Source organism: Podarcis tiliguerta (assembly GCF_965153285.1).
Source record: "Podarcis tiliguerta genome assembly, chromosome: W".
NCBI lineage: Eukaryota > Metazoa > Chordata > Lepidosauria > Squamata > Lacertidae > Podarcis > Podarcis tiliguerta.
The window spans coordinates 16,362,708-16,386,221 of NC_139552.1; the positions used below are offsets into that span (position 1 = coordinate 16,362,708).

The 23,514-nt window shown below is 41.3% G+C and overlaps 1 protein-coding gene across 1 annotated transcript in view; it reads left to right on the forward strand.

Moving 5' to 3' along the window:
* Positions 1–20,062, forward strand: part of LOC310668796 (NALCN channel auxiliary factor 2-like) — a gene marked incomplete at its 3' end in the record, with an annotated part of 52,728 nt that extends 32,666 nt beyond the window's left edge. Inside the window, exons 2-3 of the mRNA XM_083422124.1 lie at positions 16,195–16,366; positions 19,455–20,062. Coding sequence (XP_083278250.1) covers positions 16,195–16,366; positions 19,455–20,062 — 780 coding nt within the window. The remainder of the gene's footprint in view (positions 1–16,194; positions 16,367–19,454) is intronic.
* Positions 20,063–23,514: the final 3,452 nt, after the last annotated feature.

Sequence of the window (23,514 nt, forward strand, 5' to 3'; positions counted from 1 at the left end):
CAATAATGAAAAAGTGATAGTTATTGGAATTTATGCACCAAATGAAAGAAAATCCGAATTCTATCAATTCCTGGAAGAAAAAGTCATAGAATATTTAGGGGGGGGGGATTATATTATTAGGAGATTTTAATGGCGTAGTCAATCCAAGCATGGACAGAACAATAAAGAAGAAAGAAAAGAGGCAGAACAAACTCCCAACTACATTTTTCCAATTAATAGAACTCCTGAATTTGTTTGACGCTTGGAGGTTTAAGAATCCAACAGAGAAAGAATTTATGCATTATTCAGAGCCACATAAATCGGCGGGATGAATCGATGCGATCTGGACAACAAAGGATTTATTAAATAATATTACAAAAGCAGAAATTCATCCAAGGACAATTTCAGATCACAGCGCGGTCTGGGTTAACTTTAAAGGAAAAGAAGAAAAGGTTAAAAGGTGGCAACTTAATGAGAGTATGCTAAACGATGAAAAAACTGTACAGAAGGCCAAGCAAATCTTAGAAGAATATTTTAAGTTCAACTTAAATCAAGGAGTAGATCTAGAGACGGTTTGGGATGCGGGTAAAGCCGTCATAAGAGGCTTCTTTATCCAACAAAACACATTCCAAAGGAAAATAAAGGAGAAGAAAATGGAGATATGGGAGGAAATTAGAAAAAAGGAAAGGATCCTTTTCCAAAAACCAGATGATGAACTAATTAAGCAAAGTATAAAAATTTTACAGACGCAATTCTCCATGATAATAAATGAAGAGATAGAATGGAAGATAAAATGGTTGAGACATAGAAACTTTGAGTTTGCAAATAAACCTGGCAAACTTTTGGCCTGGCAATTAAAGAAGAAAAAGGAAGATAGAATTATCAATAAAATTAAAATTGAAGACAAATGGATTCAAGAACCGAAGGAAATTAGTAAAAACTTTGCTAGTTTTTTCGGAAAACTATATAAAGAAGGTCCAGAGACTCTAGAAAAAATAATTGATTACCTGGGCAAAAATAAACTACCAATAATACCTAAGGAAAAAACTGAAATCTTGAACTCACCAATAACAGCTATGGAGGTGCAACAAGCTATACAGAGATCAAAATTAGGAAAGACACCGGGCCCAGATGGTCTCCCAGCTAATTACTATAAAAAGTTAGAACAAGCATTATTTCTTCCCATGAAAGACCTAATGAATAATATTTTGGCAAATGGAAAGCTACCGAAAACCTGGAAGGATAGCTTTATTACTCTTATCCACAAACAGGGAACAGATGCCTCAAACATGGCCAATTACAGACCCATTGCACTGTTAAATAACGATTACAAGATATTCACAGACATTCTTGCAAATAGATTAAAAATGGTGCTGAAAGAGATAATTCATAAAGATCAAACTGGATTTCTTCCCGGACGATTTATGCAATCCAATATTAGATGTGTGATTAATGTATTAGAATATTTGGATATTAAAATTGACAAACCAGCAGCTATTATGTTGGTGGATGCTGAAAAAGCTTTTGATACTGTGTCCTGGAAGTTTATGAAAAAATTACCGTAATGGAAGAAATCGGACTGGGATAAAATATTTGTAAAGGAATAAATGCCATCTATACAGAACAATATGCAAAACTGATCATCAACGGAAGAATTACTGAGGAGTGCAAAATAAACAAGGGAACCAGACAGGGCTGCCCACCGTCACCACTGATATTTATCTTGGTGATGGAAGTCTTGAACAATCTTTTTTTTTTTTGTGACCAGTTAGTTAGTTTTTTTTTTAATGATATTTTTTTTATTTTAACAATCGATAAACAGACAATACAAACAAACAAATACAAAAAAGAAAATAAAAACAACACATACAGACAATATAAAATACAGTGTACAAGAAAAAATAAAAGAAAAAGTTAAAAACAATCATTGTGTCTTTGCATTATTTAACCTTAACCTGGGTCTGCGACTTCCCCAGACCTTCCCACTCTGTATTCTAGATCTTATATTCTGACAGTAAATTCTTTCCCTCTGGCATATCTTTAGCTCAACTTGACCTTAATATCTTAACATAATTACATTTCCATATGTCTTAAAACATTAGTCTTTCTTAATCATTAGATTTTTATGCTAATATTCTTTTAAATTCAGCCTGATGTCCTCAAACGTTCTTTATCTTATAATGTTTCTGTAGATAGTCTTTAAACTTCCTCCAATCTTCCTTCACCGTCTCTTCTCCCTGGTCTCTGATTCTGCCAGTCATTTCTGCTAATTCCATATAGTCAATAACCTTCATCTGCCATTCTTCCAGCGTGGGTAGTTCTTGCGTCTTCCAATACTGTGCGATAAGTATTCTTGCTGCTGTTGTGGCGTACATAAAAAATGTCCTGTCCTTCACCTGAACCTGTTGGTTGACCATACCCAGGAGAAAGGCTTCTGGGTTCTTTCGAAATGTGTATTTAAACACTTTTTTCAATTCATTGTAAATCATCTCCCAGAAGGACTTAATCCTTGGGCACGTCCACCAAAGATGAAAAAAAGTGCCTTCAGATTCTTTACATTTCCAACATTTATTATCAGGCATATGATAAATTTTTGCTAGCTTGACTGGTGTCAAGTTTTGAACAATCAGATAAGAAAGGATCAGCTTGTTAAAGGCATCACTCTGGGAAACAAAACATATAAAATTAAAGCTTTTGCGGACGATTTACTTGTTATGACTGAAAACCCTAAAGAAAGTCTGAAAAGAGTGTTGGAATTGATTAAAGAATTTGGAGAAGTGACAGGCTTTAAGCTGAATATAACAAAAACAAAAATGCTTGTTAAAAATGTAACCACAGAAGAAAAGGACGATTTAGAAAAAATATTGGGCCTGAAAATCTCATCAAAAGCGAAATACCTGGGTATTTGGATCACCCCCAAGAACATAAATTTATTTCAGGATAATTACACCAAAACTTGGTTAGAGATTAGAAAAAACTTTGTAACCTGGAGTAAACTAAAATTAACATTTCTGGGTAGGATTTCCATTATAAAGATGAATGTGCTTCCAAAATTAATCTTTTTATTTCAAATGATTCCAATACTGGGCGAAGCAGGTTGTCTCAAGATATGGCAAAGAGAAATTTCCAAATTCCTGTGGGAAGGGAAGAAACCTAGGATCTTAATAGACATAAAAGAGAGAGGAGGCTTTTCCCTACCCGACCTAAAACTTTACTACGAGGCAGCCTGTTTCACCTGGCTAAAAGATTGGTGCACGTTGCAGGATTTGGACCTCCTGGACCTGGAAGGTTTTGACAACCGTTGGGGATGGCACGCCTACCTAATATATGGAAAAGCGAAAATTCATAAAAACTTTACCAACCATATAATAAGAAAGTCACTCTTTGTCACTTCAGCTTGCCGCGGCCACGGGAAAGGAGTGCGAGATTGCCCTCCAGGGAGTCTCGAACAACAAGGAGGTCTAGAGGGGACACGAAGGCTCCGTGAACTCCGAAACCCCAGGAGGTACCTGGGGGACAGAATACTCAGCAAGGCTGCCTGTGCTCCCCTGAGTTGTTGGCGTTTTACAAGGTTGTAGCGGCAGCATAAAGGGAAAGTAACAGACCCCATGTTGTGAAGCCTCAGACTCCGAGTGAAAAGCGGTGAGATTCCGACAAAAAAAAAGGTGGGAAGTAATTAGAGCAATTAAGCTGTTAACAGACAGAGAATCTAAACAAAGAACCCAGCAGGGGAAATTTACGAGGGAAAAGAAGGAGAAGGAGTCCATTACCGGCGGTAAGAAAAAAATGGAGTACAGCAAATGACTGGGAGAGAGTGGAAAGTAGATAAATTGCTGCCAAGTGGGGATAGAGCAGAGACCTCGGATACAAAGTACAAGGACGCTGAATACAGTAAAGATATTGACGCAAGGTACTGATTGAAAACAACGTATTGGATTAGAGAGAAGTGAAAGGAAGCTTTCTGTTCTGCCTGGTCGGAGAGCAAAACGCCAGCGACCGGTTTGGGACTTACAGGCAGGTTGCCTACTTAACTTCATTGCCTGCTATTGTTGGAAGAGGGACTAATTTAATCATTATTGGAGCAGCAAATTTACCTTCCTTACCCCCTTTTTGTTCAACAAAAGACAAAGATTGATATGGACTAAGTGCATGTCTACACCCTCTTTGGTGAGGTATGGGGGAAAAGTCAATGGTTTGGAGGAATTAGATAATATTGTGGTCTCCCACTCCACCATTTGCTACCTACCTCTCTTTCCTCTCCCCTTAAAGAAACATACTTTAATACCAGGAGAAGAAGACGCTCAGAACTAAGATTGAACTTACTGTTATTCCAGAAAGAGATGGGGAATTTCTTTGAAAGAAAAGAAGGCTTAAACAGGATATTCTGCTAGAAACCCCTGTTTTATATGGAAGCTTTTACATCCGTGGAGCACCTCTATACTTGGGACTGCCCCGCCTTCCTGGGCTTGTTTCTAGACTGAGCCCTACCCCATATCCAGGTGCTTGAGACTTATTGCAGACTCTTTTCACGCTCCAGAGATTTAATTGTTTCACTTGGTTAGGAGACGCCTTTAGAAGTTTTTGCAAATTTGATATTCAACTACCTCCCATCCCTGCATTTTATACGCTTTTTCCAAACATATATTCTATACTTTTCGCAGATATAGTGCCTGAGACGTGGGCTTTTCCACCTGCGCCCTCTTCTTCTGTATGTCCCTTCCCCCCCCCCACCCCCTTGCATAGTTTCTAGTCTCTTATATCTGTTCTTCATTTTCTTTTCCCCCAGATTTCTCTGCTCTCTTTCGGCTGTTCCATCTCTGTATAATTTCCATCCTTGTATAACTGATTTCCCCTAGTTGGGGAATTAGTAATATCACACGAGCTTAGGTGGTTGGATAATGGTGGAAGAGGAAATTTTATAGAAGAGAAAAGAGGAAAATTCAGCCTTGAAGGGTTAAAATAAGACGTAATCGTGTGGGACAATAACAAGTTGTACTGAGGGGAATTGACGGGAGGAGCAGGGGAATTTGGTGGTCAAAGGGGGGGGTAAGGCTCTTAGCAACAATTCTGTATAATGGATAAAATAAAGAGGGGGGCGGGAACGCCAGCAGAAAGGAGGCCATCTAGACAAGAAGACCGAAAAGAGGGGAAAGAAATCAAGGACTATGACAGTCTGATGGCTGAAATAAGAAAAGAATTTAAACATAATGAACACAATATCGAGAAAAAGTTATTGGAATTACAGGAAACTTTGGAAAAGAGATTGGAGGGGGTGGTGGGAGAATTGACAGGAAAAGTGAAAGACTTGTCGGCAAAAACTAAAGTAATTGAGGACTCTGTGAAAAGGGTACAAAAAGATATGAAAGACAGTAGGAAGGATTTGGACAGGACTAGAATGGAAGTTAAGGAGCTAGGTAAGGTACAGGAAGAATTGCTAGATAATATGGCAATGACGCAGATGAGACAGAATCAGCTAAATTTGAAATTTAGAGCGATACCAGAGGAACCAAATGAGAATATTAGATCTAAAATGGTTAAAGAGTTGGCAATTTGGCTAAATATGAAGGAAGAAGAGATAAACTACTCACTGGCAAACATCTTTAGGATAAAAACAAAATTGACTAAAGCTAGGGGGGGAAACTGCCAGGGGATGTATTAGTTATGTTCAATTCGTTGGATATGAGAAACGAAATTTTGAAATTGAACTACAGTAAAAGATTCATTATTGGCGGAAATTCAATTATTATATTTAAAGAAATACTTGCAAGGTTCCTTCGAAGGAGGGATGTCTACAAAAAATTAACTACTCAGTTGAAGAAAAATGGGATCTTATATAGATGGGAATTTCCGGAAGGAATCTCATTCTATTTTAAGGAAAAAAGATTCAGACTGTCCAGTCCTTCGGAATTAGAAAAATTTGCAAGAAGATACGAGAAGGAACTAGGAAGGATGGTGGGGTTGGAGGAGGCAGGGGAACGGATGAGGGAGGGGGGCGGAAACGGGGGGAGTGAAGAAGGAGAGGGGGGGATAAATTCGGGAGAAGAGAGTGAAAAGGAAAAGACAGACGACAAAGAACAGGAGCTTTAACTTAGATTAGATAAAGACTTATTTGCATATAAGCGATGGCTTTAAAAGTTCTATCCTGGAATGTGAATGGGCTCAATAACAAAAATAAAAGGAACCAGACTGCTCATATACTTCTAAAAAAAAATCTTGATTTAATTTGCCTTCAAGAGACGCATGTAACGAGAAAACATAAGAGAATTTTGAGTAATAAGAGATTAGGGCTGGAGTTTGTGACATCAGACAGGGTTAAGAAAAGAGGAGTGGTACTATATATAAAGGAAAAACTTGACCCAAAAATATTATACAAAGATGAACAAGGGAGAATAATAGTAGTACAAATTACAGTTCAAGGAGTAAAAATAATTGTCGTGGGAATATATGCTCCAAATGACAAAAAATCGACTTTCTTTTCAGAACTAGGAAACAAACTATTAGAATGGATGGACCAAAAAATGATATTGATGGGTGACTTTAACGGAGTGGTATCACCTGACTTAGATAGATCAGTAAAACAGGTAAAGAGAAAGGAAGGCAAGCTACCCAAAACTTTTTTTGAAATGGTCAACAATATGGGAATAATTGATGCTTGGAGATTTAAAAACCCGTGTGTAAAACAATATACCTTTTTCTCAAACCCGAATCAGAGTTGGGGGAGAATAGATAGTATTTGGGTATCGAAGGAATTGACACAGAATCTAATCAAATCTGAAATTCTCCCACAAACTATATCGGATCATAACCCAGTATTTATGGAAATAAAGGGTCAGGATGTTAGAGCATCCAGATGGAGAATGAATGAATATTTATTTAATGACCAAAAGGTAGTAAATAAGGCAAAGGAAACATTCGAAGAATATCTTAAATGGAACCTAAATAAAGGGACAGCCGTAGAGACGGTTTGGGACGCGGGAAAGGCAGTTATGAGGGGCTTCCTAATTCAGAAAAATAGTCATTTAAGAAAAGAAAAAGAGAAAAGAAAAGAGGAGATCCTAGTGCAGCTTATGGAGAAGGAAAGACAATTGACTACAAAACCAGGAGAGGAGACAATAAAACAAAACATAAAGATATTACAAGCCCAATATTCTATGATAGTAAATCAGGAGATTGAATGGAAAATTAAAATGATGAAACAAAAAAGCTTTGAGTCAGCTAATAAAATAGGGAAATACCTGGCATGGCAATTAAGAGAAAGGAAAAAACAAAACATGATCTGTAAGATAAGAGATGGAGAAAGGATAGTAGAAGAGCCAAAAGAAATAAAAAGGATATTCCAAAGATATTACAAAGACCTATAGAAAAGAGAGAAGGAACGGGATCCTGAAATAGAAAACTATTTGGGAAAACATCATTTACAACAGATCACATCAGAAGAAAATGAAATATTAAACCAGAAGATTACAGAAGATGAGATAAAGAAGGCAATAAAAAAAATGAAAAGTGGAAAAGCACCGGGGCCGGATGGTCTACCGGCCAAATATTACAAAATGTTAAGTGATCAATTGATACCAATTCTAGGGGAAGTTATGAACAAAATCTTAGAAGAGGGAAAGATCCCGAACACCTGGAAGGAAGCCTATATCACATTAATTCTTAAAAAAGAGGTAGACGCTTTAGAAGTGAAGAATTATAGACCGATTTCACTTTTAAATAACGATTATAAATTGTTCGCGGATATAATGGCTGAAAGGTTAAAAAAAGTCTTGATTAGTAGAATTCACAAAGACCAAACAGGCTTCCTACCAGGGAGACAATTGAAGGATAACGTGAGAAATGTGATTGACATTATTGAATATTTGGAAACTAGAATAGACAAACAGGCGGCCTTGATATTTATCGATGCCGAAAAGGCATTCGACAATGTTTCTTGGCGCTTCCTGACTGAAAATCTAAAAAAGATGGGAATGGGAGAAAGATTTAGAAAGGGCATTGAAGCTATTTATTCTGAGCAAAAAGCAAAACTTGTAATAAATAACACCACATCAGAATATTTTGATATATCTAAAGGGACTAGACAAGGTTGCCCCCTGTCTCCTTTATTGTTTATAACAGTGCTAGAAGTACTTATTAAAATTCTGAGGGAAACAACAGAGGTTAAAGGAGTCAAGGTGGGCATTAATGAATACAAGATTAAAGCCTTCGCGGATGACATTGTACTAACATTGGAAGATCCAAAAGACAATGTGGAAAAGGCTCTAAAAAAATTGGAAGAATTTGGTGCTGTGGCTGGACTTAAAGTGAATATGAATAAGACTAAAATGTTGACCAAAAATTTAAGTAAAGAAGACAATATAGACTTAGAACAAAGGACAGGAATTAAGATAGTAAAGAGGGTGAAATATCTTGGAGTGTGGATCACAACCAAGAATATTAACCTTTATAAGGACAATTATGAGGTTACCTGGAGGGGCATTAAGAAAGATTTAGAAATTTGGGAGAGAATGAAACTATCTTTCCTGGGGAGGATAGCGGTTATAAAAATGAACATACTACCCAGAATGCTTTTTCTGTTTCAAACTATACCTATACTTAAAGGGTTAAAACAGTGTAAAGAGTGGCAAAGAGCCTTAGCGAGATACATCTGGCAGGGAAAAAGACCGCGAATAAAAATGAAAATATTGGTAGACAAAAAAGAGAGAGGGGGCTTCTCCCTACCGGATTTAAGCATATACTATGAAGCGGCGTGCCTACTGTGGCTTAAAGACTGGATAAGACTGGAAAATAGAGACATCTTGGACTTGGAGGGCTTCGACAGTAGGTTCGGGTGGCACGCGTACTTATGGTACGGAAAGGTGAAGGCACATAGAAGCTTCCTGAACCATGTTTTCAGAGGACCTATATTTCAAGCATGGGAGAGAAACAAAAATTTGCTGGAAAGGAAGACACCTTGGTGGATCTCGCCAACAGAGGTCCTAACGGTTAAAAAAACAAATATGGAAGGGAAGAATGCCACCTATGAAGAACTTATACGGAAAACTGATCAAGGCATCAAACTCAGACCATATGAAGAGATAAAAAATTCATTTACTGGGTGGATACAATACCACCAGGTAAATGATTTGTTGAAAGAAGATAAAAAGAACCTAGGGTTTGAAGATAAAAAATCCAAATTTAGTAAAGAAATCATAGAAGGTAAAAATAAAATATTGGCAAAGATATATGATATTTTACTGGAGTGGTATACAAAAGACGAGGAGGTAAAGGAGGCTATGACTAAATGGGCAGTGGATATTGGGTATAATATTGAGTTTGAGAAGTGGCTGGAATTGTGGAACATCAATATGAAGTTTACGGCGTGTACGGTACTAAAGGAAAATCTATGGAAAATGATATATAGATGGTACCATACACCAGTGAAGTTAGCCAAAATCTATAGGCTGAAAAATAAGAAATGCTGGAAATGTGGAGAGGCAGAGGGAGACCTCTACCACATGTGGTGGGCATGCAGTAAGGTGAAGGGCTTTTGGGAAATGATTTACAATGAACTTAAAAAAATTCTCAAATATACCTTTCCCAAAAAGCCTGAAGCCTTTCTGTTAGGAATGATGGGTAAAGAAATTAAAAAAGAAGATAAGATACTATTCTTATATGCCACTACAGCCGCAAGAATTTTGCTAGCGCAAAACTGGAAAACAGAAGTTATACCCAGTATAAGTGATTGGCAGGTTAAGTTGATAAACTATACCGAGCTCGCTAGAATAACAGGAAGATTAAGGGACCAAGACGAACAGAAATTTCATGACAATTGGAATAAATATTTGACTTATCTTGGAACTAATTTTCAGATGACAGTGGCGGGACTGAATTAAATCTAACAGTAAATGATACAGATTAAAACGATAAAATACGTGAATACAAATTTATCTGATACTTACCAAAAGTGTGGAAGGAAGTCTACGGCTCGGCGGAGCCTAAAAGAATTTTGTGTTGTATTTTTGACTTGTTGTGATACGCGCGAGTTATGGTATAAATTTTGTATTTGTTCTTATGTATAAATGAGCAATATTAATAAAAATTTACTTGCCAAAAAAAAAAAATATATAAAGACCTGATGGAGCCTAAAGTCCCGTGGTGGACTTCTCCAGTAGAAGCCATAGCAGTAAAACGGAAAAATACTCAGGAAAGCTGGCCAACATATAAAATACTTCTAAAAAATGAAGATAACCAAATAAAATTTAAAAACTTTGAGGAAATAAGAGACCACATTTCAGACTGGTTCCAATACCATCAGTTATTTGAAAAATTTAAATCTGACAAACAAAAGGGGTTCTCAACAGAAATTTCCCGATTCGAATCTGATCTTGTAAATTCTAAAAGAAAAACTCTTTCCAAAACTTACCGACTCCTCCTTGACTCAAGGAGGAGGAGGTAACAGTGGCAATGGTGAGGTGGTCCCAGGATTTTGGCCACTCAATAACCATGGCCCAATGGGAAAATTTATGGAAGATCAATTGGAAATTCACAAATTGTTACACGATTAGAGAGAACTTTCAAAAAATGCAACATCGATGGTATCTAACACCATGGAAGCTTTCAAAAATATATAAAAATGTATCAAGTAATTGTTGGAGATGCGGAGACTCAGGAACATTCTTCCATATGTGGTGGATATGTAGGAAAATACAGGTATCCTGGGAGAGTATACATGCAGAACTGCAAAAAATGCTAAAGATCTCTTTCAATAAAAAACCAGAGGCCTACCTCCTGGGAATAACAGATTTGGATATTCCACAAAAGAGGAAGGGTATCTTTTTATATGCCACGGCGGCAGCAAGAGTTTTGATCGCAGCAAAATGGAAGAGTAATGAAATCCCCTCTATTCAAGATTGGATCCAAAAGCTGACAGAATATGCTGAATTAGATGGTCTATCAGAAAAAATAAAGAATAAATCAAAACAGGAATTTGTTTCTAAATGGGAGGTTTTCAAAGAATATCTGAAAAATAAATATAGTAGTTTAAATTCTGTTGCAGCATTCGAGGAACTTCAGTAATAGTTGTAAGGTAGATATAAGAAATTAGATTTAATGAGAATAAGTTTAATTATAAAAAAAATGTGTATTGGCAATAAGTAATATGAATTTGAAGTATGGAATAGACGGGAGGTTGGGTCTTTAGTGTTAAGACCAATAGATGTTTTATTGTTTGCTAAGAATATTATGTGTCTATGGTTATTTTTGTAATTTGTGTATAATTTGGTATTTGTGTTTTTTGTTTGTTTGTTTTTCTTGTTGTATAAATAAAAACTTTGAATAAAACAAAAATTCAAGGGGAAAAAATAAAAAAAGATAATACCCAAATATAAGCCGCTCACTTAAAATTCTGCAGGCACTCACACCCGTTCCGTTTTACTGTATGTCTGTTTCAACAGAGATATCGTAAAAGCCAGTTTTTGTAAGGTCGCAAATTTAAGTCGTGCTTTAAGTTTTCATGGTCAGAATTTGGGGGAAAAGTGAGGCTTATATTCAGGCCGATACGGCATTGTTGTTGCTGTTGCTATTACTACCACCATTTGTGTCACGTAATGCTCAAATATTTAAGAACACCAATTATTATTATTAAAATTAAAAAGTACACCATTAACATAAGTGTTGAATAGTCAAATATTTAGAAAGTCCACACGTGGCCATGCGGGCTGGACTAAATGAGGCCTGGGGGTCTCACCTGGATCTGAGAGGCGTGCAGGTCCATAGTGATGATGTGGTCGGCGCCAGCTTGGCAGAGATGAGCACCTGGCTCTGCAATGGAAAGTGGGCCGTTGAATCAGACACCATGCTACAACTCCCAGCGTGCCTGGCCAGAAGCAGAACTCCCATCCTGCATAGCCAACAGGACTCCAACTCCCATCATTCTGAGTAGGAAGGACTGCAACTCCCATCAGGACTCTCTGCCCGCACTACACTTCCCATCATTCTGTGCTGATAGGATCTCAAATCCAAGCATGTCTATCTGGAAGGACTCCAACTTCCAACATGCCTAGGCAGCCAGACTATACCACCTCTCATACCTAGCTGATACGATCACAAACCCCATCATGCCAAACTGGCAGGACTACAACTCCTATCATGCCCAGCTGGTCGGACTCCAACTTGCCTCATGTCTAGCTGCCAGAACCTTAACTCCCATCATTCCCAGCTGATACGATTACAAATCCCATCATACCAGGGTGGATAATATATATATATATATATATATATATATATATATATACTCTGTGTGTGTGTGTGTGTTTCTTTTGAATAGGGCTTTAAAAAAAATTAAAAATAAATGCTTTTGGAGGAAAAATCTTTCTAAAGATAGTTTTCTATTTAAGTTACATTCTAGTCCAAAGGCTATTCATCAGGAAATAAGGATTTGTTTTAAGTTTTTCATGTGTGCTAAAACTTAGTCTGTTTTTTTTTTTTATTTAAAAAAATTGTTTAAACACATCAGTTAACAAACATGGATACATATGGTATTGTTTTAGTGAAACAAATGGTTTAAATTGTAATTAAGGAAATGATTCTTTTTCTCCTTCCAATCAAGTACAGTCATACCTTGGGTTACAGACGCTTCAGGTTGCGTTTTTTCGGGTTACGGACCCACTGAAACCCGGAAGTACCGGAAAGGGTTACTTCCAGGTTTCAGCAGTCACGCATGTGCAGAAGCGCCAAATCGCAACCCGCATGTGCGCAGATGCGCCGCTGCGGGTTGCGAACGTGCATCCCGCACGGATCACGTTTGCAACCTGAGCGTCCACTGTACAGCAGAAAAGTTGTCCAAATAGAAACAGTTAACTTATTAAACCTTACCATAATTTCATAATTATCTGTTTATGTATTTTTAAGAGTAGAACCAAATCAGTCATTTTTTATTTAACTGTAAAAATGACTCTGGAAATTTATTATTCCAAAAATGATATCTTCGTCTTGCTGTAAATATTAAGATGGTACTGGCAAGAATGAGTCTTTCTGTAAAAAAAATGCCTTAAATCAAATCCACTCTGGCGTTAGGATTAATCTTTAGTACATTTGTTTGTTGATTTACCGTATATGAAATAGAATAATAATATTTAGAATTGGAAGGGACACGAAGGGTCATCTAGTCCAATCCCTTGCAATGCAGTAATCAGTGCTGTGCCTTATTACTCCAGTACGTTATAACAAGAGTCAAATTATTGATGAAGGCATTACCCGCTTCAGTAATTGGTGTTGGTGCTGACCTTTAAAGCCCTAAACGGCCTCGGTCCAGTATACCTGAAGGAGCGTCTCCACCCCCATCGTTCTACCCGGACACTGAGGTCCAGCACCGAGGGCCTTCTGGCGGTTCCCTCACTGCGAGAAGCCAAGTTACAGGGAACCAGGCAGAGGGCCTTCTCGGTAGTGGCGCCCTCCCTGTGGAACGCCCTCCCACCAGATGTCAAAGAGAACAACAACTACCAGACTTTTAGAAGACATCTGAAGGCAGCCCTGTTTAGGGAAGCTTTTAATGTTTGATGTATCACAGTATTTTAATATTCTTTTGGAAGCCGCCCAGAGTGGCTGGGGAAACCCAGCCAGATGGGCGGGGTATAAATAATAAATTATTATTGTTGTTGTTGTTGTTGTTGTTGTTATTACCTTGCTGTTTGTCCTCTCTGGTTCTCACCATATATGCAAGCTTAATCATGTGCAGTACAGTACAGGTGAAACTCGATAAATTAGAATATCATGGAAAAGTTCATTTATTTCAGTAATTCAACTTAAAAGGTGAAACTAATATATGAGATAGACTCATGACATGCAAAGCGAGATATGTCAAGCCTTTATTTGTTATAATTGTTATATTTGTTATAATTGTTATAATTGTTATAATTGTGATGAAAACCCCAAATTAACAATCTCAGAAAATTAGAATATTAAATGAAATCAGCAAAACAAGGACTGCAAATAGAGCCATATTGGACCTCTGAGAAGTAGACGCATGCATATGTACTCAGTGCTTGGTTTGGGGCCCTTTTGCATCAATTGCTGCCTCAATGCAGCGTGGCATGGATGCTATCAGCCTGTGGCCCTGCTGAGGTGTTATGGAAGACCAGGATGCTTCAATAGCAGCCTTCAGCTCTTCTGCATTGCTCAGTCTCATGTCTCTCATCTTTCTCTTGGCAATGCTCCATAGATTCTCTATGGGGTTCAGGTCAGGTGGGTTTGCTGGCCAATCAAGCACAGTAATCCCATGGGCATTCCAAATTTTAGTTATCCATTCCTGGATGGTGTTCTCATTCCACCCCAGTCTGATTTTGACAAATAATAATTTTGGTAGCAGTTAAGAGGTGTTGCATTAATTCGCTGTCCTCTATTAGTACAGTTTCTTTAACGTATTCTAATAGTAAAATTAGAGGATCCTTGGATAAACTATAGTCAGTTATTCCTTCAATTTCCATTGCTATACCTTCCCAGAATTTTCTAATTTGGGGACACATCCAGAATATATGCCACATCCCAGCACCACTGGCTGTTCTGTATCTCCGGCGAAGATGTTAACAGTGTTAAAATCATAGAATTGTAGAGTTGGAAGGGACCCCAAAGGTCATCTAGACCAATCCAAGATACCAACAGAACAGAAACTTAGAGAATTTTTTTTTATTGGGACCCTGTTTGTTGAGGAATTGTTTGTTGAGGCTGCTAGCCATGGTGGCTGTGCTCTGCCTCCATGGTTGCAGGCAGAAATGCTTCTGAATACCAGTTGCTGGAAACAGCAGAAAGGGAGAGTGCTGTTGTGATCAGGTCCTGCTTGTGAGCTTCTCCTAATGGGTATCTGGTTGACCACTGTGAGAACAGGATGCTGGACTAGATGGGCAATCGGCCTGATTCAGCAGGCTCTTCTTAGGTTTATGCCAAATCAAATTCCAGGGGTGTTGGTTTTTTATTTATTCCATACAACAGAGGTTTTTAACCTTTCTGAGTCCACGACTCCCTTGACCAACGGCATTCTTTCTGTGGCTCGCCTTCAGCCTGTTTGTGGGCAGTGCTGTTCCCTCTGAGGCAGAGGCTGGACTCAGGAACTACATTTCCTGTCAGGCATGCTTTGGAGGTGATGCAGCCCTCTCTTCCACCACATGTGGCCTCTTCTATTAATCTAATCTACACAGTCTAATCTATTAGGAGGAGGGAGAGGCGAAGGAGGGTCGGAGGCCAGTGCTGCCCATGGCTTCCCCCAAAATCATTCAAAATGCCCCAGGGTGCTGTAGCACATTGGTTGAAAACCACCGTACTATGAGGATGGGAAATGAAATGGATCCTGAGATGTGGAAAAAGAAAAGTGGAGGTGGGTAGGCGTGGATGTGGATGTAAAGCCTAAAGTGCTCACAACAAAAAACAACAGTGGGAATACAGTCTCAGGAATGCTGAAAAAACAAAATTATAGCTGCATCCCCCAATTTAGTCTTTGCAAAGCTGCAGGGAACTAAGGAGGGGAGCCCAGGTGGTTCAACAGGCAAGGAAAAGCAGCCCCAGAGTTGACCACTGGTTCCCAGGCACCCTAGTGCCAGAGAGACCCTGAGGAAAACAGGGAAGGGCCCCTGTTAGTGTGGATGGCCAGGGAGAGCTAAGTGAGGAAACAAGTGCAAAAAAGAAATAGCAGGGGCAGTGGAGGAGGGTGTCTGCAATGTGGCAGAGGAAAGGGGGCATTGGTTCAATAGGCAGATGCAACAGGACTGGTGCTTCCAGGGCGCCATTGAAAAAGACAAAAAGCTTGATGTTGCATAATGGCTCTTCAGGGGGGAGTCATGTGGGTTAGTGGCGGGTTCATGGCTGCTGTGGCTTCTACTGCCTGCTGGTAGAAGGGAGGGAGGAGAAGGAAGTGAAGGGAAAGGAGAGGGAGCAGGCAGCGGCACACTTATTGTTGAGAAACAGGCAGTACTTGGCCCAGGGAAGTGGCACCACTCAGACCACCTGCCTGCCAGCTTGCTTACTCTTCTGAGCTGCTCGCTGGGCAAGCAGGAGAGCGGAGGGGAGGCCAGGGCTGCCCGCGGCTCTCCTGACAATCCTTCAAGACTCTCCAAGGAGCCACTGCTCACCAGTTGAAAATCACTGTTGTACAGCATTTCTCTCTATTCCTACCTTGACAGCATGCAAGTCTGTTCCCTGTTGAGTTCACATGGATCCCACCCTCTCCTTCCTCCTTCCTTCTTGCAGGCTGTCTACAAGGCTTGGCTGTGCTCTGAGTACTTCAATGTGACCCAACTGCAGTGCCAGCACCGGATCCCATGCAAGCAATACTGCCTGGAGGTACAAACAAGGTGTCCCTTCGTCTTGCCTGACAACGATGAACTGATCTATGGAGGACTGCCTGGCTTCATCTGCACAGGTAAGGCTTAGAATTGTAGAGTTGGAAGAGACACCCAAGGGTCATCTAGTCCAACCCACTGCAATGCAGGAATCTCAACTAAAGCATCCATCCAAAGTCTGTTTAAAAACCTCCAATGATGGAGAGTCTACCACCTTCTGAGGTGGTATGTTTTATTGTCGAACAGCTCTTACCACTTACAAAGATAGGGGATGTACCCCAAAAGCAGAGGCGTAGGAAGGTCAGGTGGTACCCGGTGCGGAAAGTTTCTTGTCACCCCCCCCCCATTGATTATTATTTTTTTGCCTGCAAAAATGGTTTTACATTATTTCATATTTTCTTACAAAGGAATGTGGATTCTGGGCCTCAGATAACAAGTAGGCAACTATGGGCAGATACTTAAATCTACAGAATGGATTGTGTTTTGGCTTGTGTTATTTTATTTCTATTTATTGTTTATTTAATTAATAAAATCTATTTTTAAAAACCTGCAAAGTGGTTTACCAAAACAAAAAACAAAAAAAACCACAGCAGTAAAATCAAGAAAAATTGGCTGCATGCAGGGGGCGAGGCAAAGGTAAGGCAAGGCCTAATCTACTGGGCCTAGTCTCATTTTCTTCACATAGGCTGACTTTCCATGACCCGGGAAGCCCAGCGGAGGGTAGGGCAGTAGGGTGGTTCATAAAAAACTTTTTTTAAAAAAAAATCTGCTCCAAAGGTCTTATTTTACTAAACTAGGGATTATATAGCTATATCTGAAATTTCATGCATATCAGTTAATATCTTGACCCTGCTCCACTGAATTGAAATTTCAGGCTTCACAACATAGGAAAACGGCCAAGTAAACAGCTATTTACGTGGAGGAGGGTCAAGATATTAACTGATATGCATGAAATTTTATAAATTAGCTATATAATCCCTAGTGTAGTAAGATAAGACCTTTGGAGCAGGCATTTTCCAAAAAAAGTTTTTTTATGAACTGCCCTAGTAGGGCAGTAATTGTTCCTTGATCATTTGTCACCCCCCTCCATGATGGCAACTGGTGCGCCCCCCCCTCCTACGCCCCTGCCCAAGAGACAACCCAAAATGTTTTATTAACATAATTAACAACCCAAAAGTGCTATAGCAGGGTATTAAATTGTCTCATATCCAGAGGAATCAAACAATAAATACTGTAAATTGTAAGAGGAAGAAATGGTGAGACACAGCAGTATAAATCAAGACATCCGGGAAAGGTCATAGAACAAATACTTCAGCAGTTGGTCTGTGAGCACTTAGGAAAGGAAGCTCTGATTTCTAAGACCCGGCTGTTTGACAGTGGAACAGTCTCCCTCGAGAGGTTGTGGACTCTCCTTCCTTGGAGGTTTTTAAGCAGAGGTTGGATGGCCATCTGTCATGAATGCTTTAGCTGAGTTTCCTGCATTGCAGGGGGTTGGACTAGATGACCCTTGGATCCCTTCCAACTCGATGATTCTATGATACAGCCAAATGCAGATTTTTAAAGGTTTCCATTGCTGGGCTCTTGAAATCCTAGCAGTGTAAGGAGTCGGACTAGATGACCCTTGGGGTCCCTTAGAACTTTACAGTTCTCTGTTTCTATTATTCTAGCTGCAGCTAACAACAGTGTCAAAAGCTCTGGAGTGACAGGTTTTCGTGTTGTTCATCCACATATTCAATAATTATAGTTGTGGGGAGGCCTGAATGGGTGATTTACTTATTTTAGGTACAGTGGTGCCCCGCAAGACGAATGCCTCGCAAGACGGAAAACCCGCAAGACGAAAGGGTTTTCCGTTTGCAGAGGCGCTTCGCAAGACGAATTTCCCTATGGGCTTGCTTTGCAAGACGAAAATTGACGAAAATTTTTGAGGTTTTTTTCCGCTCCAAAACCCCTTTTTCTGAAGCGCTAAGCTGCTAAAAGCATTTTAGCAGCAAAACCGCTAATCCCTTAAGCCTTAAAGAGCCGTTTTTAGCCCTTAAACTGCCAATACCGCTAATAGCGCTACTCCGCTAATGGGCTTGCTTCGCAAGACGAAAAAACCGCAAGACGAAAAGACTCGCGGAATGGATTCTTTTCGTCTTGCGAGGCACCACTGTATTCCTTGATATACTTGGGATCAGAATTAATGAAATGCGAGGACATTTCCACCAAAGATGGAGGAATGTCCCTTGAAACCCACAGTCCCACCAGCAGTCATGTGCTAACTGATGTAATATGGGACATCTTCATAGGTGTGTTATGCCATCTATGCAGATCTTTGAGGGAATGTTCTCTCACATATGATGGAATCAATTTATATGGCTTATATGACCACAGTGATTTCCTTTCAGATTTCTCTATTTGAACATTTATCTCCTTCTCCCAATAACATTTAAGGCCCACAAATAGACCAGTGGTAAACTCCAAAAACTGTGTAAATAATGGAGACCAGTTATTTGCCTCGGTGTCCATGATTCAGTTCAGTAGGTTCAACTAGGCCTGCCTAGTTGAAGGTCCTCTGCCCCATAACAGCATGCCCTTAGAAGGGATGGGGAAGCTATTTGTGTGTATCCAGCACCTCCTAGTGTTCTGGTACATGCCAACCCTTTTCTGGTCTGTCTCTTGATTTTCAGAATATGAGGAAACCACATCAGCCAACCCTGGGCTCTGCTGCTGCTGCTGCTGCTGGTGGTGGTGGTAGCTAGTGCCAGGTTGGTCCAAAATAAGTCATCTGCTCTCTGTTATTTGATCACAGAGGTGGACTCTCGTTCCTTGAAGTTTTTTCAACAGAAGTTGAATGACCACCTTTCAGGGATTTCTTAGCTGTGATTTGTGCATTGTAGGGGGTTCGACTAAATGATCCAGAGGACCTTCCAACTCTACAATTTTGATTAAGAGTGCAAGTTCATCTTGTTGATTTTCCATGCTCTGTGCATTAGTATAGAAACAACAGAAGCCAGCAATCATTCCCTCTGGTTGCTTCCTTCTTCCTTTTTCCTGCCCATTAGCAGATTCCTCTAATTCTACCCTGGTTTCATGTACATCAGTGAACTCTCCTGAAGGTAGCACTTAGCAGATCTGACACCACTTCTCCCCTCCCCACCTCCTCCTTTCTTGTTGTCCTTTTGCCAGGGTTGCTGGAGAGTAATCTGCCTGAACAGGAAGCCAAGTGCTGCGACATGCTGTGGGACTCATGCAACCACCACCCAGACGACAGCTGCAATACATCAGCCAAATCCATCGAGTCAGAGTCATTCCATGACCAACTCCGTGACATCCCCCACCACCACCACCACGTTCACCAGCAGCGGCAGCAGCACTACAACCTCTACTACCACCACACCCAGTACCAGCACCAGCACCATCCATCCCTGCTGCCTGTGTCTGCGGGCTCCCACCTCAGCAGCGGCAAGATCCGGTTCTGCGTCCTGGTTCTAATGCTCCTCCACACCATGGTGTCCTTCTCAAGCATGCCCAGCAGCACGGGGCTGAGCCTGGGGGCCCTCCCTGCCATGGACGAGACCCTCACAAGGGACGGGGGACCCTCATTTGCAATGCATGGAAAAGGCAACTGCCAGCTTTTTTTCACCAGTGGGGGGAAAGGGGCTGGGTGCATAAATGCTCTTCCTCCAGTGGCAGGAGGTGACACAGGATTGGGGGTGATGCACACAGACCCACCCCCATGCAGACCCCCCTCCCACCCCCCAGAGCACCTCATCACAGGGACTGCCCTGCGATGAGAGAGTCTCTGAAGCATGTGAGGCTGTGGGAACAGCTTCTGGGGAAGGAATCATTCAACAGCATGCTTCAGGCTGGGTCTCTGAAGAAAAAGTTTAAATCAGCATCAGGCTTCAGTTAAAAATGGTTCAGTCACCAGCAGGCCTAAGGCTCTAAGGCTTTGGTGAAAGCTTCAGTTGGCAGCAGGCCTCAGGCCGGGCCTCTTGAGAAAATGGTTCGGTTAGCAGCAAGCCTCAGCCTGATGGCCTTTGGCCTCAAAACAGCTCAGAGGCAGAGGGAAAGCCCACAGGAGCAGCTCTAAGAGAACTGTCTTCTGAGGAAAGGCAAACACAAACACCCCAGCTCCATTGAGGGCTGCTTCTTCTCCCCCCCCCCCCATGTGCCTCGTTTATAGGGCCACAGGGGTCTCTTCCCCATACCAAGTTATTTGCACTAGAGGCAACAGAAATGGCTTGACAGAGATCTGTTACGGATTCCCCGCCCCCCTATCATCTTCTCAGCCCAGCCGAAAACTATAATCATGATGGTGTGATTACCTCTTTCCGCCGCCCACCCACGCAAGTTCAAGGCTCCTCCATCAGTCACTAACTCCTGAGCAGCCTTTGTGTGCTCTTGGTTGAACATCTGTTATTGGTTGGTCCTTCAGCATTGCAGAGTGTTGGGCTACATGACCCTTTGGGTCCTTTCCAACTCTACAATTTATGATTTTGCAAGTTGTATTCTCTTGCTCCTTGAAGGGCTTAAGCTGAGGACACACCTGCATCATCCTTGTCCTCTGGGACATGCCACGAACAGCAGGTCCACTCCTGCTCCTCCCTCTTCCCTGCCCCACCCCGAGGTCCTGTCCCTGGTTAACACTCCAATATTTTGAATTGCTTTGGCCATAATTGGGAATTTCCTCATAATTCAGCTTCAAAAGAAGAAGGCTGCAGCCTGGGGGGGAAAAACCTTTAGTGTCTGTTCTTGTTCAGTCCAGAAAGAGACGTACTTACCTTTCTGAACCTGGAGTTTCTCCTTGTTATTTGAATTTCCTCATTTTTAAAATATATTTTTATTAGCACTGGTCCCCTAAACCAGAGGTTTTCAACCTCTCTGAGTTCACGACTCCCTTGACCAACTGCATACTTTCTGTGGCACCCCTGTGGGGCTCAGGAGCCTGGGAAGAGGATGCCCCCAGTCTTAGTGGCCTAGTGGAGACTGGCAAAAGTGAATGTGAGACAAGCACCTTACCTTGGGAGGTAGCAGTGACAGCAGTGGGCACTGCCAGGCCTGCATGGTGAAAAGGCTCCCCTTCAGCACTGGACACTAAGCTCCCAGGCAGATCTTGCACACATCAAGCACAAGGAAGGCCAGTGCAGCACCTGCCTGCCTGGCCTCCCACTTGTCTGTTCATTCCCAACAACAAGTGCTGGCAAACTGGCTGGCTAGGCTTCCTCACCTGCTTGCTTGCTTACTCTGAGGCCACCTCAGCTCCTGGCACCCAGCACCCCCTGGCCAGCCCCAGAGGCACCATTTGCCTGCGGAGCTTGTAGCCAGAGCTGTTGCAGCAAATAGCTGCGAAAGACTTTGGGAGGCAGAGATGCGAGAGGGCATCAGAGAAGGGAAGGAAGGAAAGAGAGATGGAGGCCAGTGTTGCCCACAGCACCCCTGACCATCATTCAAGGCACCCCATAGTGCCATGGCATACTGATTGAAAACTACTGCCCTAAACAGTTTCCTTTCCTTGCCCATGTCAGTTTATAAGATTGCATAGCCGTCCTAATTTTCTCCCTAGCCCACTGGGGATATTCCAAAGGCCCTCTTTTATGTATATCACCTGAGTGTTGCTGGGAGACACAGATGAATCTTAGAAATCATAGAACTGTAGAGTTGGAAGTGACTCCCAAGGTCTGACCCCCTGCAATGCAGGAATCACAGCTAAATAATCATTGACAGACAACTGCAATAAATGAGAGTCCAACACCTTCCAAGGGAGTCCATTCCACTGCTGAACAGCTCTTACTATGAAAAACCTTTTCCTAATATCTCCTTTCTTGCAATTTGAATCCATTGAGTCGGGTCCTCTCCTCTGGAGCAGCAGAAGACAAGCTTGCTCCAACTTCCATAGGACACCCCTTCAGATATTTGAAGATGGCTACCATATCACCTCTCAGCCTCCTCTTCTCCATTCTAAACATCCCAAACTCCCTCAACTGTTCCTCATAAGGCTTGGTTTCCAGACCCCTCATCATCTTGGTCTCTCTCCTCGGCACACGTTCCAGCTTGTCAATAGCCTTAAATTATGACACCCAGAACTGGACACAGTACTCTAGGTGTGGTCTCACCAAGACAGAATAGTGCAGGACTATTACTTCCCTTGATCTGAACACTAGACATCTGTTGATGCAGCCTAGGATTGCATTAGGCTTTTTTGCTGCTGCATCACACTGTTGCCTCACGTTAACTTTGCAGTCTACTAAGACACCTGGATCCTTTCCACATGTACACAGTTCATGTTTCTTTTAAGGAACTCGTCTGACTCACAGATAATCCCTCAGCCCCAGGAGGAGGAAGGTGATCATTGTGGTCTTGTAGAGACACGATAAGCCTCTCTGTCCATCCAGCCCAGAATTGACCATGCTGATGGCCAGAAACTTTCCAGGGACCCAAGAGAAATAAAGTTTTCCCCAGCCCTGATTATTATTTGTTTGTTGGTTTATTTATCTATACCTCACCTTTTTCTCAGGTTGGGACTCAAGGTGTCTTACACAGATCAAAATCACACAGATAAAAGTAAGCTAAAAATATATAAAAGATAATTGTTAAAAAGTAGTTCAACTTGAATAAAATTAAAACACTATTTAAAACACCACAAATCTATTAAAATACAGATAAAAACAGCACAGTAGTATTGAAAGCCCTTTCCTTAAAAAAAACCAGTCCGTCCCCATATGCCTGATGGAATATATCAGTCTTTACCTGCTGACAGAAGGACAGTAAAGAGGGGAGCCAATCTGGTTTCTTTGGGAAGGGAGTTCTAATGTTGTCTGGGAGCAGCCACCACCCTGTCCCACGTCCCCACCAAGCAAGCCTTTGAGGATGCTGGAGTAGAGGGAACAGCCTCCCCAGTAGATCTCAGATAGGGTTGTCATATGTCCGGAATTTCCTGGACATATCCGGAATACCACAGTCAGAAGCACTTTCCAGGCAGAAATTGGCCATCCCCAGTGGTTCACCTCTCACAGGGCGTCCTGTCAACAGCCCGGCCCTTCATGCTTAGCAGCCGAGCAGGACCAAGAGGCAGAGGTTTGGTTCCAGGCTGAATGGTGGCAGCCTTAAGTAGACAGGAGGGATTTCAGACTAGGGTTGCCATACATCCCAAAAAACAGCTCCACAACTTACGTGTCCAGATTTTCACCTTCTGAAATATGGCAACCTAATCTCAGCCCGGGCAGGCTCATATGGGAGGATAGAG